This window comes from Abramis brama, assembly GCF_963993115.1.
Source record: "Abramis brama genome assembly, chromosome: 25".
Classification (NCBI taxonomy): domain Eukaryota; kingdom Metazoa; phylum Chordata; class Actinopteri; order Cypriniformes; family Leuciscidae; genus Abramis; species Abramis brama.
In genome coordinates, this window is record NC_139987.1 from 3722043 (window position 1) to 3742468 (window position 20426).

The window sequence follows — 20426 nt, forward strand, 5'->3', positions numbered from 1 at the left end:
CTGTTTTAGAACAAAAAATCTCATCAGTATCTCAGTTGCTATTCCTAGACACCAGTGAGGTTACATGGCGATCAAACAGAGACTGGGAAGTCATTGAAGTTTCCTGCTTTCTCCTCAGAAAATGACCCTAGTAATCTCATGTGTTTCCACTTGACTTTATAAGATCTCAATAAAATATGAGCCAAATGATCTGGCCTATGTTATCTATACATTCATTCTACAGCTCATTCAACATTTGATTTTCTTCTAAGGGATTTTATGAGGAACATCTGAGATGTTGATTCTTAAATGAAACAACCTCAGAGCAAAACAGTTTTTATTCATGGCTGAAGAGAATAATGACATTTGTTTGGTTTCTCCCTTATGCAATCCTTAATGCTATCCAATTTCAATAGGACTTTTTTTATTTTATTATTATAGTGAAGAAAACAAAACCCAGCATTTTTTCTTCTTCTTTTGTCTTTTGGGGTGATCAGGATTCAGGAACAATCAGAATTTGGTGGTTTTCACCGTTACATCACAAGGGTCAGAGAGAGTGTATGGTTTGAATAAAAATCACTGAGGTCCAAATTCACCCGCTCAGTTTTGTTGTGGCCTCTCCGTCTTCTAAACGTTCTTGCTCATGAATCCATTCGTCACTTGTTTTTCCTGGCCTACTACTCGGACGTCTGTGGTTTTGCCTCGCTTACTCCTGGAAATTTCAGGGCCATTAAAAACACTCATGGCAAAGACAATGTATTTCTAGGATTATCAGATATGACCTGACATTCTTAGATGATAAATTAAATGCTGGAATAGAGAAACTGTCCCACACACGTTGAAAGTAAATCCTTCACCATCCCTCTTCATTAAATGCCAGCGTGATTTAATACTGTCTCAGTAAGTTCCTGTTTTGAATGCTTATAGCAAAAACTGGCTCAAATGCAGAGAAAGGTAGTGTCATAAATCATGCTCCATGAGGTCATTGTAGTTCCTGTGATGTAACACTGCCCCCTGCCTGCTAAATTGAAAAACAAGTGTACAACAGACTAGCGATGTCTTAACAGTTACCTATATACCACAAAGTGATGCTATTGGAATTGAAAGGTTTCAAGACAACACCATGAGAATTTTAATAAATAGTTTTATTTCAAGCAGATTCATATCCAACATCTATTCATATAGCTAATAAGCACTTTATTAACAGAGTTGGTTAAATGATGTAGTAATAATAATATAATAACATGATAATAACACAAAAAGTCATGCTAAGCGTGTATAATAACAAATTCTCAAAGCATATTTTTCTGAATTTTTGTCAAAACATCTGTCAAAGGTTTGAATATGCTGAACTGAACTGAAAATGAATTGGTGAGTTCTACCAGACACACAGTTAAGTGTCCAAAATACATGGAAAATTTCATGATTTATTTAACATTTTGGTCACTACATATTAAACATACTTCCGCTTGTGTTATTTCATAGTTTTTATTGCTTTTTACTTTTATAAAATGTGAAAACTGGTCATCAAGAATTCTGCCGTATTACTAAATTTTAAGCTGATTTCTTTGTCTCAATTCATGACAATAAACGGTTAATTCATACCAGTTTAATATTAGTGGATTATGAGATATGATATGATATGATGCAATAATGTTACATACACTTCTCTACAATATTGCCTGATACATTTTTCACTCACTTCTACTTACATCAAATATAATTGAGAACAAACAAATAACCATCTTAACTTGGAATATCAATTAGTGAAAAAGTAAATTAAACTATTCTGTTATAACATAACATAATAAAGTGATGATGTGCCACTTTGGAATAAGCTATTCTACTTAAATGTTTTAAACTTAAATTAAACAATAACAACATTATTCAGTTTACAGCACTATGGCATGTTCTTGAATGAACTTCTTTTATGAATATTACAAAACCATAACAAGATGCACATTACTCTCACAATTTAACTCAAAGTAGATCCAAAGCAAGAAGAAAAAAAAAAGCATTCATACTGTACGTCTCTGCTTGCAGAGATTTCAGTCTAGGTTCTTGCAGTGACTGCACTACATCCGCCTTATTATTAGACGTGGACCTTCTTTACTGGAGATCCTGTTAATTTGAAACCACCTAAAATCTTGACTATCTCTCATCTGATGCCTTCGTACATCTGCGTCATTGAAAGAAAACAATTGAGATCCTATGAACAGATGCAAGCATTCATCTTCAAAGACTTTGAGGGATCAGTATTCCTTAAGGTATGCAAGATTTTCCAAAAAAATGTAGGCTTCTTTCCTCAATGCTCCTCTGGGGTTTTTGAGTATTTGTTGGCACTTTAAGGTTTGTTAGGTCTCCTCTGGGTTGTCTGGAGGTCTTGTGGATACCTTAAAGTGTTTTATCCTTGTTCAATATCCCTCTTGGCTCTTTAAGATTCGAATGAGTTCCTGAATAGTTGCAGCTTTTTGATTTTTTAAACTGCATTTTTAAAAGATCCTCAAGATTTGAGCATCTGGTCATGCATTCTTTCCAGGATGCGGTGAATGCTAGCAAAACTAGGCCGGTCAGTGGGATGAGTGCTCCAACACAAACGCATGAGGTTATACAGCTCTTGTGGGCAGTTTTCTGGACTGGCAAGAACATTTCCATCCCTTACAAAGTAGATGACCTCCTCATGGGCCATGCCGTAGTAAGGCTGCATGCCATATGAGAATATTTCCCATAATACCACACCATAAGCCCACACATCTGATTCACTGGTGTAGCGGTTGTAGAAGATAGATTCGGGTGGCATCCAGCGAATTGGGATGGCATCATTTTCACTGGCTTTGTAGTAATCAGCCGCATAGATGTTGCGTGAGAGACCAAAATCTGCAATTTTCACGACCAAGTTTTCTGCTACCAAGCAATTGCGGGTAGCTAGGTCACGGTGCACAAACTTGCGCTCTGACAAGTACGCCATTCCTCCCGCCACCTGCTTGGAAATGGAGAGCTGCTCCAGGCAGCTGAGGGGTGGGTAACGCTCAGGTTCTGACACAAGACTGCTGCATGTCAAGGTATCCCGACTTAGACTGGGCTGCTGGGTTGAAGAGCGCCGTCTCAGAAATTCATTCAAGTCCCCATAGGCCATGTATTCAAACATGAGACACATGGGCTTCCCCACTGCACAGACTCCTACATGGCAGATACACAAATGACAGGTTTAGTTACACTTCCAACTGTTGATACCTAACCAAAAATAAACTTCTGTTATTCTAACACTGGGTCCTGGCATTGAATCTGGTTCCGGAATGCCATAGAGGGGATTGATCCAGGGTTATACACTGGGTCAACTCTGAAATGGATGAGTCGAGCTATTTTAAGGCTTTTTCGATTGCGGTACCCTTGGGGAATGGGCATACGTGTAATAGGAAGCAGATGTGGTTCATTTTAGGAGTGTCCGCAAGCAGATGTATTTTAAAAGTGCAAGCTTTTGAAGGCATACAATTGTGATACATTACCCAAGAGACGGACAATGTTGGGGTGATCAAACTCAGCCATGAGTGCAGCTTCTCTTTGAAAGTCATTTTGCATATCGGTTGAAGCTTCCTCTTTCAACATCTTCACTGCCACCATGGTGAATGGCTCCATCGGCGAAAGACAAGGGGCTCTATAGGACAGCAGGCACATTGGGAACTAGTAGTTACAGTTTGCTTGCATCAAATTTAAGCAATTTTAGTTAAAATTTGCTGATCCAACCAAGGGATTTGTAACAATATGAATCTGGAATATAAATCATTTGATGACTATTTAGGCAGCATTACCCAGCGTCTGAAGTAATGTACTAGGCAGAGCATTACAACTGTAAAATGACTGTCCAGTTGATAGTGACATGGTAACCCATACTTGGAATTTGTCCTCTCCATTTAACCCATCCAACTTAGTGCACACACATTAGGAGTAGTGAGCATTGAACACACACACACACACACACTGCAAACCGTGGACACACACACCCGGAGTAGTGGGCAGCCATTCACCGTGCCGCCCGGGGAGCGATTAGGGGTTAGGTGCCTTGCTTAAGGGCACCTCAGTCATTTCCTGCCGGAATTGAGAATTGAACCCACAACCTACGGGTTAACAGTCTGACTCGCTAACCATTAGGACACAACTGTTCCTGTACAGCCAAAGCAATGTGTTTATTTACACGCATGCACAAGCCTGCAGAGCTTGGCAGGCAGCATATACAATCTTTACTGTAATGATAAACACTTGACTCTGGGCAGTAGTAGTAGGCAATCCTCACTGATCTCAAACCAAATTCCTCCCTACATCTTGTCACAAATTGTCAAACAGGTCATAACGCCTTTTAAAATAGTTTAAATGGTGATGTCAAACTGTGGAAACAGCATCACAATGGCAGAAACTCAAGAACCAACTTAGAATTCCATTAAGATTACACTTCCTGTGCAGAAGGCTCCTGTGTGTTCCTGGAGAAGTAAACACTTTTCTAATGGGTGTCTATAAATAACCTCCCCAGCAGGGCTTGCTCACACGATAGTGTCTACAGGGAAGTTTCATATTGAAACACATCACATGTTTAGTGTGACCTATTCAGTATCTTATTTCAGGAGATAGCCATATGGTGTATACATTTTACCCACTGCTGTAATTCCCAGGGGTATCTATATACCTGATATAAGGATTACATTGTGGTTTGGTCTGTATACGTCAGACCTTTGCATGCTGATTTACAGTTGGTTCATTTGTTATTTTTTTTATTTTTTCCTAAATCTAAATGGTGAGTCACTAAAGAGTTCAAGTATTCAGTCATTTCTGTAAAAAGAAACTGGATTCATTTAATCATTCACACAATGTAAAAGTTAATTTTGATAAAACCATGCAAAAGAAAACATGATCAGTATAAACACTGACAGTGCCAAACCAGGACAGACATTAGCACCACTGGTGTTGCATTTGCTTGTAACATTTGGTAGCTCTCACCTTGCCTGAAACACCCTACCGAAAGCCCCCTCTCCAATGTCACGGACATATTCAATGTTGTTGCGTGGATATTCGAGACTGAGGAGCTTGGAGTTGAGAAGGAGAGGCAGCCGTTGGTACATGGGGTTGGGGTGAAGTCTGTCCAGCAAGAGCTCTGAGGGGAGGGTGGTCAGAGTAGGTGTATCCAGCACCCTACTGAATACAGAAAGCACAACTTTTTTGTTTTGATATGTTTACTAATAATTTAGGTCATGCAACTTCCAAAGCAACGTCAAGAACACTTTTGGTGAGAGTTTCCAGTAGTAGGGGTGTACTACTCTCAAGGAGGCTTCTGGAGGACCACCGTCCTGCAGAGTTTAGCTGACCAAGGTGTCCAGGGTTACTTGAACATTACAGGAAGGTGTGTCGGAGCAGAATTGGAGGTAAAATCTATATGACGGTGTTGCCAATCTTACCTCTGGAGGGCTACATTCCTGCGCATTTCAGTTTCAGCCCTGCTCCAATACACCTGCCTGTTATTTTCAACTAAGCCTGAACACTTTGACTAGCTGTTTCAGGTGGTTTGATTAGGTTTGGAGCTAAACTTTGCAGGATGGTAGTCCACTTGTGGTAGGCCAATGGTAACCTATGTTCTAGAGCAGGGGTGCTCAATCCTGCTCCAGTAAAGTTTACCTTCAACCCTAATTAAACACACCTGAACCAGTATCTTTCCAGAAATACTACAATCTTCCAGGCAGGTGTGTCGGGGCAAGTTGGAGCTAAACTCTGCAGGACAGTGGACCTCCTGGAGCAGATTTGGACACCCCAGTTCTAGAGTTACCATAGATCAGGGGTATCCAAACTCGGTCCTGGAGGGCCACTGTCCTGCAGAGTTTAGCTCCAACTTTCCTCAACACACCTGCCTGGAAGTTTGTAGAATGCCTAATAAGACCTTGATTAGCTGGTTCAGGTGTGTTTATTTGGGGTTGGTGCTAAACTTTGTAGGACAATGGTCCACCAGGAGCATGATTGGACACCCCTGCCTTAGATTTTGGGTGCTTCTTAATCGGAAGGCTTCATCCTACGAAGGCTGCAAATCTCGGTTGCCACGTCATCAAACGTTGCTGAAGGCCATCTCAATATGAAGGTTCCTTGGAAGGCAGCCTTCGTTTCACGTCCTATTTGGTCTGTTTTGAAGGACGCAATTGATGTATCCTTTGCGGCCTTAAATCACCCACAATCCTTTGCACATATTTAAATTCACGAAAATAAACTGATGGGAAATGAGTCGGTCCTGAGGTAGTCTGAGTTTATTATGAAATGTAAGACAAAAAATTATGTTTTCGGACATGAAAGTATAGATGTTATCTTTTGTTTTGCTGTAAATTAATAATTTAACTCTAAACTGCCAATAATGTAAGCCACTGGGAGACCACAAACGGTTGTCATTCACTGTACTGTAATAAGAAGCCAGTTAATATAAAGATTTGTAATACAAAGTATTTTTCCAAAATTAAATTTAAATAGTATTTTCGTGCGGTGACCGTGAGGTGAAAACATTTATGACGTAGCCATGCACACTTCCTATACCATCTCATTCTAGCGTTTAATGCTGAGGAGGACACTAGCCTATAAGCCTCCGAAGGACTAGACTAGGAAGGATGCAGCCTCAGTAGGATGCAGCCTTCTGTTTGAGAAGCACACTATATGTCTTGCTAGAGTTAGATTTATAAATAAATATGTCGGGATTATGATAGTTTAATAGGAAATGTTTTTTCATGACTAACAATAGATGTAGATACAATACACACCCTACTTGGTACATCTACATCTGTCCTAATGAATCAGCCTTTCTGGTGTTTGAGCCTTCAACCTTTTACCAGCGCAGTTAATTGTATGAATTCTATGAGTGACTATACGACTTAAATTAGATTAATCAGTTCATTATTCACCTTTTCCTCTTTTTCCACATTTTCTTTCTTCTGTGGCACATGAGGATGAGTATGGTAAAGAAGGCCGCCCCAGCAAAGCCAGCAATGACAAAGATGATAACGCTCATTGAGTAGGCTGTGGACACAGGGGGGGGTGGGTATAACTGGACTGGTTTTGGAATCGAGGGGGCAGTCTTCACACTGATAACTAAAGAAAAGAACAACAATGGTGATGCAGTTGATTTGGAACAGCTTTTGTTTTATATTGACTTATGTCAGAGTAAACTGTCAATCTAGGATTAGCTACTCCAGTCAACAATGTATATTATTAATTGCTTAGGTACACATTTATATACCTTCTCCACATTTGGGCACCAGACAGTACTCCCAGCGTACATTAGGGTTTGTGGTGTAGCACCATGGCCTGTCACTCTCTCCACCTGGGTTACGACAGTAGTTTTCTGCATTTCGCAACTCAGGAATTACATCTACAGAGAGTCTATGTTGATGGGGATCCTGAATGGGATAAAAAGAGAGCGGTCAACAAACAAACTCAAACCTGTGGTCACTCACATATCATCTGCGGCTAAATTCAATATCCCCATTATCCCTGATATTTCCAGCATTCCCAGGTTAAAAACCACTGCATGCATTAAACCTGTCACATTGTTTTGAAAAGAGACAAAATCTTCTCCATTCAAAACTTCATTTCAAAGGAAACTTCTGGATTTGTGTATTTTGACCCTCCATTGTTTTTGCTGTGAAAACAGTGTTTCCTGTGTACATATCGTTTGAAGGTCACTGAGCGCATGCCAACATGCAGCATTCGGATTGTTTGGGGTTAGGGTATTGTTTGAGGAAAGTGATGAAAAAACAAGTTAGTATATTTGATTACAGCTACAGGAGGAAACGATAGCATGTTATAATACATTTTTGTTTATTCATTTGTGCATTTTTAACCTTTTGTCCAATATTCTAAATCAGGCATGTCTCTTTACAAGCATCTCAACATACAGTGAGGAAAATAAGTATTTGAACACCCTGCTATTTTGCAAGTTCTCCCACTTAGAAATCATGGAGGGGTCTGAAATTGTCATCGTAGGTGCATGTCCACTGTGAGAGACATAATCTAAAAAAAAAATCCAGAAATCACAATATATGATTTTTGAACTATTTATTTGTATGATACAGCTGCAAATAAGTATTTGAACACCTGAGAAAATCAATGTTAATATTTGGTACAGTAGCCTTTGTTTGCAATTACAGAGGTCAAACGTTTCCTGTAGTTTTTCACCAGGTTTGCACACACTGCAGGAGGGATTTTGGCCCACTCCTCCACACAGATCTTCTCTAGATCAGTCAGGTTTCTGGGCTGTCGCTGAGAAACACGGAGTTTGAGCTCCCTCCAAAGATTCTCTATTGGGTTTAGGTCTGGAGACTGGCTAGGCCACGCCAGAACCTTGATATGCTTCTTACAGAGCCACTCCTTGGTTATCCTGGCTGTGTGCTTCGGGTCATTGTCATGTTGGAAGACCCAGCCTCGACCCATCTTCAATGCTCTAACTGAGGGAAGGAGGTTGTTCCCCAAAATCTCGCAATACATGGCCCCGGTCATCCTCTCCTTAATACAGTGCAGTCGCCCTGTCCCATGTGCAGAAAAACACCCCCAAAGCATGATGCTACCACCCCCATGCTTCACAGTAAGGATGGTGTTCTTGGGATGGTACTCATCATTCTTCTTCCTCCAAACACGTTTAGTGGAATTATGACCAAAAAGTTCTATTTTGGTCTCATCTGACCACATGACTTTCTCCCATGACTCCTCTGGATCATCCAAATGGTCATTGGCAAACTTAAGACGGGCCTTGACATGTGCTGGTTTAAGCAGGGGAACCTTCCGTGCCATGCATGATTTCAAACCATGACGTCTTAGTGTATTACCAACAGTAACCTTGGAAACGGTGGTCCCAGCTCTTTTCAGGTCATTGACCAGCTCCTCCCGTGTAGTTCTGGGCTGATTTCTCACCTTTCTTAGGATCATTGAGACCCCACGAGGTGAGATCTTGTATGGAGCCCCAGTCCGAGGGAGATTGACAGTCATGTTTAGCTTCTTCCATTTTCTAATGATTGCTCCAACAGTGGACCTTTTTTCACCAAGCTGCTTGGCAATTTCCCCGTAGCCCTTTCCAGCCTTGTGGAGGTGTACAATTTTGTCTCTAGTGTCTTTGGACAGCTCTTTGGTCTTGGCCATGTTAGTAGTTGGATTCTTACTGATTGTATGGGGTGGACAGGTGTCTTTATGCAGCTAACGACCTCAAACAGGTGCATCTAATTTAGGATAATAAATGGAGTGGAGGTGGACATTTTAAAGGCAGACTAACAGGTCTTTGAGGGTCAGAATTCTAGCTGATAGACAGGTGTTCAAATACTTATTTGCAGCTGTATCATACAAATAAATAGTTAAAAAATCATATATTGTGATTTTACTTTTTTTTTTTTTTTTAGATGATGTCTCTCACAGTGGACATGCACCTACTATGACAATTTCAGACCCCTCCATGATTTCCAAGTGGGAGAACTTGCAAAATAGCAGGGTGTTCAAATACTTATTTTCCTCACTGTATGCAAACATTTTTTCTTTGTCAAATTAACTACTTTCAAAGATTGGAAAGGCTGCATTACCTACAATGGTAGTCTAAAGCTATGCATAAGTAGCTACTTGGCTAACTATTAGCTAACATTATTTTCCCTACACATGTAGTCTAAGTGACGCCAGCCTTTGGTGAATAGGAGGTAGTACTAGTTATTAATTAAAGATTACGAAGACAAAACATCCTTTAGAGTAACATGTATTGAATAATCTCACAAAATATGAGCAGGAACATTTCTGAGAAAAGTAAATAGAGTCCATTTTGATTTTATGCTGACTTTAATACAAGCATTTACCTGCTGGTTCCATCGCTGACAGGGAATTCCAGATGCGGTGACATTGTGTGTTCCTTGGTAAAATCTTCCTTTGTCATTGTAACATGTTGCTATAGATATATAAATTACAAACGGTCAAGTATATTGAAATGTGTGTTTTGATTATCAAAATTGCTGAAAAAAAATTGTAGTGGAGTCTAAAGGTCTGAGGCTGTTAGTAAACATCTGTATTTTCGTAATTTCAAATAATTTAATTAATAATACTAATTATTTTACATTAATTTCAGTGTTTTTTTTAACAGAGGAATTCACATTCACAAGTGTAAATGAAAATAAATCTAAGATATCTTTATAGACTCTCAGACTTATAGAACCCACTATATGTGAAGATAATATAAAGTTAAACTCATACTTACATGTAACTTGATCTTTATTGATATCTGAATAAAACACAAAAAATAATGAGTTTTTCATTGAAATTCATTTTAATCATTAACCAGTTATGTTATCATGCAGGTTTCTAAAAGATATACACAACATAATACCCACTTTCCTACCATTTTTCATTACCATTTCATTGCCATTTCCCACTGAATTTTGCCGCTTCACAAGTTAGACAGCAGCTTGCAAACATGGCATGGAAACTTTTAGATGGGAACATTTACTCAGCTGTCCAACATCCCCTACTGATCCTTCCTCACATGCTTTGGCTATAAAACACACTAATCTTGTCCATCTACAGGTTCGCTGTCGTCACATTCCTCACGAGGCATTTCACATAAACAAACAAAAAAAAATCCTACAGCATTGTCCTGCCAAGAACCATACGTGGCGTTTTTTCCACTAACACCCATTGTTTTCATGGGACGGATGCTTTATGGACATCACTGACAATCAGCCCCAAAATATCACAGGCTTTTCATAACTAAACAAAGATCGAGCCGAATGTCACCCCACAGGAAGATGTACAGTTATGTAATAGCGTGTCACTCTTACCAACGTAAGGAACTGCAGTACATGAGGATGGGTCTGTTTGTTGGCTGGGTAGAGAGGTGCATTCTGGGAGACTGATGCTATGTGTGAACACTTGATGAGATCTTTCCTCAGCAGAACGCCACTCCTTATAACAGTACAGCTCTTTTACTGCGAGACAGTGCTCCCTGTGAAACAACAGCACAGTTTCTGTTTTATACGTATACTGTATGTACAGTATATATAGCATGGGCGGTGCTGTGGTTAAAACTCAGGGCTAGTATTTGAAAAGTAACTGGTTTCTGGGCCGACCACCATTGTTCCCTTAAGCATGATTTTTAACCTCAGGTTGCTCCACTACTGGTTAGTTATTTTGGATAAAGGCATCTTCCAAATGACTACTTACTAAATAGTGATATGGATCATTTTCTGCATGTGATGCCTGTTCTGTCCATGAGGAAAATCATGTCATTTGAAAATATGGACTGAATTTGATTATAACATTATATATATATTAATATATTTTTTTATTCAGTTTTTCTGAAGTTTTTTTATTCAATATAATGCAAATATACATTGAAGCCTGTATTTGTGAGATACATTTAAAAAAAAGAAATTAAGTCACAGTGACAAGTTAATAGGTATAGGATGTAGGAGTAGCGTAAGCTTAGGTGAGATTTGGCGCCTCTCACGGTTCAAACAAATAGGGCAACAAACTCAAGCTCCTAAGACATTTCTCTTCAAAAATTCCAGTTTTAGACTTCTAATTCATGACCGGTGTTTTGTTTTCCTCTGTGCTTCCGCGTTGGTTAATACGTCAGATGTCACTCTTTTACTGGAACTAGATTCGCGTACGGCCGTTACCAAAAACGCAAACACATATGTTATCAAAAACTTTACAAAAAAAATGTCTTGGCTTTAGAAGACCTTTATTAACCCCTCGGAGTCGTATGGATTACTTTTATGATGGATAGATGCACTTTTGTGGGCTTCAAAATGTCCCATTATTACTATTCACTCCCATTATAAAGCTTGGAAGAGCCAGGATATTTTTTATATGACTCTGATAAAAGAAAAAAGGAAAAAAAGAAAGTCATATACACCTAGGATGGCTTGAGGGTGAGTAAATTATGGGATAATTTTCATTTTTGGGTAAACTAACCCTTTATTTGCATGTATCTTTCGACAAACATACTGGTAATTATTAAATAAACTTTACATACTGGTAAATTAAATTTCTGGGTCTTTAGTGACCCTGATCTATATCTAACACGGAAGGATCACTAACTGCCGTAATAATATAAAACTCTCCTGATATTTAATAACAATTACAAAAGAATAAAATAAAGCATATTTGGTTTCCTTTTAGAACTTGGAAGGGTTCAACTGGAGCAGACGCTTTTTACCGGCATCGCTGTCATCGTCAGCGCTCATTTCCCAGTACATTCAGCATCTGGCCCATATTCATGATCTCAACCATCAACCAAAACTATCATTTTTAACTTCTTCAAAATCAATATTTTGATCGCTGACAGATTCTTCACCAAATCCACCATCAAGTGACAGTGACACTAATGTTTGACTGCGTATAGTACTTGCTAGTTAGGAAATTTGATCCAAGCTACTTTTTATTCAACACTTTTTATTCAACAATTGGTGAAAAGCCACCACATACAAAGAATGACTCATAAAACTCGTTTGTTAGGATAACTGTCCTATAGGATAAAGAGTAGAAAGGAAAAAAGTATATTCTACATGGTATATTACCATGTACCCCACAGAACAGAACCTTTTCATTACCTGCAGACAGGTTTAGGTGCTGGTCCTATTCCCGAAGGATTGCAGTCCTGGAAGGTGGCGTGGCAGAGCAGGGATCTGGCAGCAGGCCTGCAGAATGAGCTGACCCCGTCCAGCTCCCCCCATACACTCTGAGCCAGGTACTCCTGTGCATCCTCTGGGTTCGGGAGAGAGTAGTTGAAGAACACCAGAGCATTGCGACGGAGCAGGTTCCGACACACGTCGCCCCTGTATGTGCTGCAATAGCCAGCGTTGCCTTTGTACAGTCTAAATAGGATAAGACATCACAATGCAGTATTAAAGACAACACAATAATGATACAACAACTGTGTTCTGTGTGGTTTTCATAAGGTTGCTGTGGTTGCAAAGGCTTTTCAAAGGATGGTTGCTGTTCTTTATGCATGTTCTGGGTGATTGATTAATGATTCAAGTAAACCTTTGTGAAAAAGATGTGCGCTTAATTGAATTGAATGTGCTCTTGTAGCACAAACAATTAAAAAAAAAAAACATCATTTTCAACTAAAACTTTCGGTTTCACTTTATTTTGATGGTCCCTTTAACACATTCTGTTTACTATAATGTTGCACCTTCATGTCTACTAACTCTCATTAGAGTATTAGTAGAGTATTAGTAGACTGGTAGGGTTTGAGTTACTTATAGTCAGTATAATGTCTGTTGAGGAGCAAAATAAAGAGTTATCAGATATTAAGCAGACAGTCTACTAATACTCTAATGATAGTTAGTTGACATGTAGTTGCAAAGTTACCTATAGTTAACAGAATGTTCAAAAGGGACCATCAAAATAAAGTGCTACCAAACTTTCAACTCATTTACATGACAGCAGCATTTTGGGAGCCTGACAACTCAAACTTTTGAAAACTGGTTTCAGAGTGCAAGTTTTTGAAAACGACACCATTATCGTCTCCCTGTAAACTACAAAAAACGTGCTTTTGTGAAAATGGTGACCTCATGCGCATCCATATAGTCTATAGATGAGTAGTTTTTCTTTACAAAATTGACATCGCCAACTACTGGCATCGCATCAACAATACAGCGTTTTTAGTTGTTTTCACAGATCCATGTGAACGGGATCGTTTGGACAATGTTATCGTCTGTAAGCAAAAAACGCAAAATAAAAAAACATAAACCATAATGAAAAACCGTAATAAGAACTCGTTTTAAAAGCACGTTTAAGTGCACTTCTTTTTCACAAAGGAAAAAGCCAAGCCAATCTCACTTTGTACATATTTTACGTGGTGGCTAATTCGTACGAATTCATATGTTTGTCGAATTTGTACGTTTTTTGCTAAATCGTACATATTTCATGAGTTGCCCAATTCGTACGAATGACCTACCCCTGACCCCACCCCGAAACCTACCCATCACTGGGGTTTAGACAAATCGTACAAATTTGTACGAATTACCCACCTCGTACTCACTCGTACGAATTCGTACGAATTGGTCGTGAGATAGCGTTGAAAAAGCCCACCTTGAAATATTCTAGCTCCAATACATGACTTGGCTGAATACTTACAGTAAATATCTATTTTTTAATCATACCAGTTAAAACGTCTGATGGCTTTGAAATGTAACAGCTCAACTCTCCTCAACAAACCGCATAATCTGACGCATTAATCATGTTTGTAGTACAAATGGTGCAGGAAAAACCATAACTCTCTGAGAAATAATAACAGTGATGCTTACCCTAGCAAACTGTGTTTATGAGATATGTAGTAGGGTTTGGAAGTTGCCAAAGAGTAACTTTGCCCTCATCATTGACTTCTGCTAAACAGAATGGCTGTTTTGGACTCAAGTCATATAAAGATGTTGCTTCAAGGTTTCCATACACAACTCCGTCTCATGACTATGCGCTGACGCATGTACACACTGCGCAATTGACAAGAATAAAGTGCCGTTCTTACAATTATTTCATTCTGTTTAACTTTGCTCTAATTGCATCCAGATGCTGAATCTGAATCGTTTGGAAAATAGCTTGGTTTATTTAAGTTCATGTGTAACTTAGACCACATGGCGTGTCTGGCTTTTAGGGAAGGAGTGAACTGCGTTATCCAGCACATGTGTATACGTTTGCATTTATCATCTGAAATCAACAGAGACATGATGATTCAGTTTTAGTGGCTATTTCCAGTGAAAGAACTCCAGTCAGCGTAAACGCAAACTTCCGACTGACTTGAGTCACTACACTGTCATGATCTGTCTTTCATTTGTTTTATTGCATACAGGTTTCTTATCAATTATAGCTCCCCATCCAAAGATGATGTCATATTGAATGACAAGCCCTATTAACATGATTCACTATCAACCCTGAGTCTTAGTGTGGTGACTCGCACACGGACAAAACTTACTTACATCTTATCTATTTTAGTGTCCTTGTTACACATGTTACACATACTTAGGAATAACTATAAAATATGCATTGTGCAATAAATATGCAATAATTACATGCAACTATAGTCCTAAACCAAACCCTAATCCTAACCCGAACCCTATAGTAAGTGCATGTGGTCCCACTTCATATTAAGTGGCTTTAAGTACTATGTACTTACATTGAAATTAAATAATTTGATACAATAGACGTATGCATGCATGTTTTTACATTGTAATTATGTTTTAAAAATAGCTGCATGTATACAGCTGTAATTAATGTATGCATTACATTTGTAATTACACTGTTGACCCTTCCCTTACACCTTAGCCCACCCTTAAACCCACCCAATCCACCACACCTGACCCTAACCTTACCAGTATCACACCTCATAGCAGCAAAAGTGTTTTACAATACAACATCCACACAATAAGTGCACTAAGTTTTCGATGTAAGTACATAGTACTTAAAGCCACTTAATATAAAGTGGGACCAAATAAAGTGTAACCTATAATTTCTTATAACTTTTGATTTTGGGGTGATATGACCTACACATGTTTTTAACAGATTTTGTAAGATTCACTCAGGTAGGACTCATATACACTCTTAAAAATAAACCTTTCAAAAGAGTTTTTTTTTTTTTTTTTTTTTTTTTACAGTTATGCCACAAAAGAACCATCATGGGTTTTCTTGGTGAGAAGAACACTTCTGAGCTTTTTTTCCACTATAAAGAACCTTTTGCCCAATGGATGTTAAAGGTTCTTCATGGAACCATAGATGCCAATAAACAACCATTATTTTTAAGAGTGTATATATTATATGCTGAAGTGCCACTCAATAGGATCCAAATTTATTCTTACCTCCATTCTATGGGAAAGTGACAGGATCCAGAGACGGCCACCAGAAACAGGCCCAAGAAGAGAGAAAAGCACAAACAATATCTGTTTAATGTCCGAGAGTAACACATCCACTCTGTCGGCCTGACCATTCTCCTGTCATGCAGTGCTTGGCTCAATGTTTGTGTGTGTGAGAGGAGGACAGAGACAGAACTTGGGGGGTCTTTCTGGACATACAGCAGGTGTGAAGTTTAACAGCCCTCCCTGATTTCATGTGACAGGATTCAAGAATCTCCTCCACAGAATAAACCAGTCTGGCCAAGGCTATCTCACGACCAATTCATATGAATTCGTACTAGTGAGTAAAAGGTGGCTAATTTGTACGAATTCGTACGACCTCACTCGTAGGAATTCATACGATTTGTCTAAACCCCTGTGATGGGTAGGTTTAGGGGCGGGGTCAGGGTACGTCATTCGTACAAATTCATACAAATTGGGCAACTCGTAAAATATGTACGATTTAGCAAGAATCATACGAATTCGTAAGAGTGAGATCGTAGAAATTCGTACGAATTAGCCAACTCGTAAAATAAGTACGAACTGCCGTGAGATCGGGTTGGTCTGACGGTGTCTTTCTTCAAAACTTTTTTTTTTTTTTTTTTTTGGATAAACACCCATAAGAAATAAAACATTAGTCAGGCATTATCACACACGATACATTATTATATCTAACTTTGCAGATGCTGATTGACCAATAAGAGTCAAGTATTCTGGAGAGCCATGTAATAAGGAATATGTGGTAGAAATGAACATCAGATAGACACATATATTACTCAGTTAATTCAATAATTAATTCCAAATTGCCTAATCGTATTGAATACATTCTCTACATGGCTAAAGTGCCACTATAAAGCATTGTGGCATGTTTGCGCAGGGATGCTTTTCAGAGCTTTGAGGAGGCAAACGAACAGCTATGCAAACACAAGGCAAGCTAACTGAAATCCTGGCTCCAGAAACACAGCTGCTGAAACTTAGAGAGCAGTCTCACCATATTTACACAAAGCAGCCAGAGAAACATATGGCTGAAACAGTAGGTCACAGTGGGTGAGTGTTTTACGAAGCCCCGTTTCATGGGCCTTTGTTAACAGAAGCATCTCAAATTGATTTTGCTAAAACATTATGACTGGTGACATTACAGCCTTACAATAATATACTGTGGCAGTAACCTAGAACAGTGACTGTAGTAATGTGACGTACAGTATATCATATTGCCAAATGAAAATGTACCTTGTTTTTTATTTGCATGGTACACTACTGTTCAAAAGTCGGTACGATTTTACAAATCAATATTATAAATCAAACATACAGGAACAAAAGTAATATTGTGAAATATTATTACAATTTAAATAAGTTTTCTGTTGTGATATATAGTAAAATGTAATTTATTCATGTGATCAAAGCTGAATTTTCAGCATCATTACTCTCAGTCTTCAGTGTCACATGATCCTTCAGAAATCATTCTAATATGATGATTTGATGCTCAAGAAACATTTATGACTATTAATTGCTTAATATTATTTTAAGAAACCATGATATATTTTGTTAGTATTCTTTGATGAATAACCCATATAACCATTTACCGTAGTATCCATCCTTCATGCTAAATACCATAGTTGAATGTTACTACAATAAAATAGTTATTTGGTATCACCACTGCTGTCATCTAAATAATATTGCTGTTTACAGGAAGCCCCATTTTTATATAATTGTAGTTATTTTTTACAGTTGAGTATCAATACTTTGAGTAAAGTTGAGTATCAGACTTTTTGGGACAAAGCAGTAGACAAACTATTGGATATAGTAAGACTCCTTAAACTGACCTGAAACAGTTATTTTTGCTGTAACTTTGACGGTATTGGCTCCTCCGCTGTGCTGGTTAGTAGCCTGACAGGTGTAGAGAGCTGGTTTATGAACCACTACACGCAGAACAGATAGTATGACTTCGTCCACCAGCGTCTCCTCCACTGACGCTCCTGAAATCTGCAGATAACAAAATACCATCAGCAACAGCCTAACATGATAAACCATGATAAATTCACTGTAATGTCTGGCCTCTACATTTGATCAAATGCCAATATGTGCAATATAAAAAACACTACCGTTCAAAAAATGGTCTTTTTTTAAAAGACTTTAATACTTTTATTCAGCAAGGATGCATTAAATTATCAAAAGTGATAGAAAAGGCTTTACCACTGCTACAAAAATGTAAAAAATAAATAAATAAAAATAAAATAAATGCAGTTTGAACTTTCTATTAATCAAATAATCTTTAAATAATGTTTACACAAAAAAATATGAAGCAGCACAACTGATTTCAACATTGATAATAATCAGAAATGTTTTGTGAGCAGCAAATCATCATATAACAAAAATGTCTGAAGGATCATGTGACTGGAGAAGTGATGCTGAAAATTCTGCTTTGATCACTTGAATAAATTACATTTTACAATATATTACAATGTAAAACAGCTATTTTAAATAATATTACAGATTTTAACTGTATTTTTGACCAACTAAATGCAGCCTTGGTGAGCAAAAGAGACCTCTTTTAAAATAATAATAAATTTACCAACATCAAACTTTTGAACAGTAGATAATAACAACAATAACAATCACAAACAATTATTATGGCAAGTGATGTACCCACAAAATGTAGCAACTATAAATTAACATAGCTGAATTAATATACAGTTATGCTGATGTACGATGACAGGTGTGCATAGGCTTTTCAAATATGACTTATCTAATTAACTTCTTTTTAACTAACACATTCATGATATTATTTTTAATAGCACAGAGATTCCAGCATGTAATTGGGGGCTATTTGTATTTGTAATTATTACAAAATAGCCACTAGTGTTCTTCACAGTATATGTGCAGAAATGAATAGAATAGAATAGAATAGAATAGAATAGAATAGAATAGAATAGAATAGAATAGAATAGAATAGAATAGATCCGATGGGTCAAATGTAAGTCACATGATTATTCCAACAAATATAACAAATCCCTCTATTTATCGTTTGGATGTGTTAAGACTCCTGCTATTTTGCTAATGTGATTTGTTGAGTTTATGAGAACATTATGAGAGCCTGTAGGAATGTCAGTCTCATGCTGCGATCACGGCTCTATATTTGACGAAGTGCGCATGCAGCTGATTTTAGAAGGCACTTCATCTGGCTCAAGAAAACTAATGAGCTGAGAGTCCTGCCAGAATGACACTCAGACGGAGTAATTTTAATCAACGGTCTAATAACATCTCACAGGTTTCAGAGATGCTCTGAGGGTCAGAGGTGAAAGTTCATTTATCAATCATCATCATCAGCTATGACAGCTCAAACTATTTATCAGAGCAATGTTTTATGTATAAAATGTATTTTCTAAATTATTTCGTAACATTATCAGTGAAAAGAGCACTAAAGGCAAAGTACATTAATGGTAATGATTTGGTCCAAGTAAATTAGTGGATTTAAAAAAAAAAAAAATGTCCACAATTACCAAAAAAGGTATTGCATAGACATATTATTCTAATAACACATCATTATTGAAAGCTGTATTTGATGTGAAATCTTTTTAAACTGTTTTTTTTTTATTTTTTATTTTTTTTTATGCAACATAATAATGATGACATTACTATTATTTTGAAATGTTGAAAATATAAAATATTTAAATAACAAAACAATCAAATAATAAAAACTGCAGATGCTCAAACATAGTGAACATTAAAATGATAAAATGCACATAACCACAACACTAAGTTTGCATGGAAAAACGTGACTGTGATCTTGAATGAAAATTGTTGAGTTTTGTGTCTTTTAGTTTGTGTCATCTATGCTAGCTTACAACAACAAAAACACACTGTTTCAACAGGAAATATGTCAACAGAGTTTGCTCATGCGTCACCTTCATTGTGATGTGTATGCGATGTTTAATGGGACTTTATATACTTGACATCTCCAAAATGTAGACCATTAACAAATAGCGGAACAAGCTGTAAGTCAGTATGTTCATTTTTCTGTTTCTATACTGGCTGATGCTAAAAAGCAATGTAGCACTTGATTGTGTTCAAGGTGAAGCTGCCTCCCCCAGAGATTGTGTTCCCTAAGCAGGAAACTCCTTTTAAGTTCAATGGGTCGAAGCTGCCTCCCCCAGATATCAGGCTTTTTCTCTCTAAGTAGGAAGCTCCCCTATAGTAATAAGGTCGAAGCTGTCTCCCCCAGATATTGAGGTGCCCAAATTAGGAAACCTCCCTTATTTGTCAAGCTTGTAGCTCCCTCCCCCAGATATTTGTGTTTTCTCTCTAAGCTGGAAGCTCCCTTGTATCTCATTTAGGGTCGAGTGGTCTCACCAAACTTTTTTATGGTTTTAAGTGGTGTCCTCTTCTCCCCTTTGAGCTTCATCCTCAAAAGCTTTCGCCCAAGATTCGCAAACCCTTTTTGTTGTAAGGCACCTTTGGGAGTGCTGGAATCTTGAGATTTTGGATATTTTAGAGTTTCCTGGGTTGAACTTATGGCGCTTTTCCACTACACAGTACCAGCTCGCCTCGGCTCGCCTCGACTCGACTCGGCTTTGT

At 38.0% G+C, this 20426-nt stretch overlaps 1 protein-coding gene across 2 annotated transcripts in view; it reads right to left on the bottom strand.

The window, feature by feature from the left end:
• Positions 1 to 1104: 1104 nt before the first annotated feature.
• musk (muscle, skeletal, receptor tyrosine kinase) overlaps positions 1105 to 20426 on the bottom strand; it is a 34153-nt gene continuing 14831 nt past the window's right edge. The window contains exons 7-16 of one of the 2 annotated variants that reach the window (XM_084105221.1): positions 17671 to 17834; positions 12576 to 12839; positions 10800 to 10963; positions 10220 to 10243; positions 9825 to 9913; positions 7235 to 7394; positions 6900 to 7086; positions 4969 to 5163; positions 3486 to 3634; positions 1105 to 3159 (exon numbers count right to left, since the gene is read on the bottom strand). In XM_084105221.1, coding sequence (XP_083961347.1) covers positions 2483 to 3159; positions 3486 to 3634; positions 4969 to 5163; positions 6900 to 7086; positions 7235 to 7394; positions 9825 to 9913; positions 10220 to 10243; positions 10800 to 10963; positions 12576 to 12839; positions 17671 to 17834 — 2073 coding nt within the window. In that variant the 3' untranslated portion in view covers positions 1105 to 2482. Of the gene's footprint in view, positions 3160 to 3485; positions 3635 to 4968; positions 5164 to 6899; positions 7087 to 7234; positions 7395 to 9824; positions 9914 to 10219; positions 10244 to 10799; positions 10964 to 12575; positions 12840 to 15818; positions 15978 to 17670; positions 17835 to 20426 lie in introns of those variants that run through there. The other variant, XM_084105220.1, reaches the window with a different exon arrangement.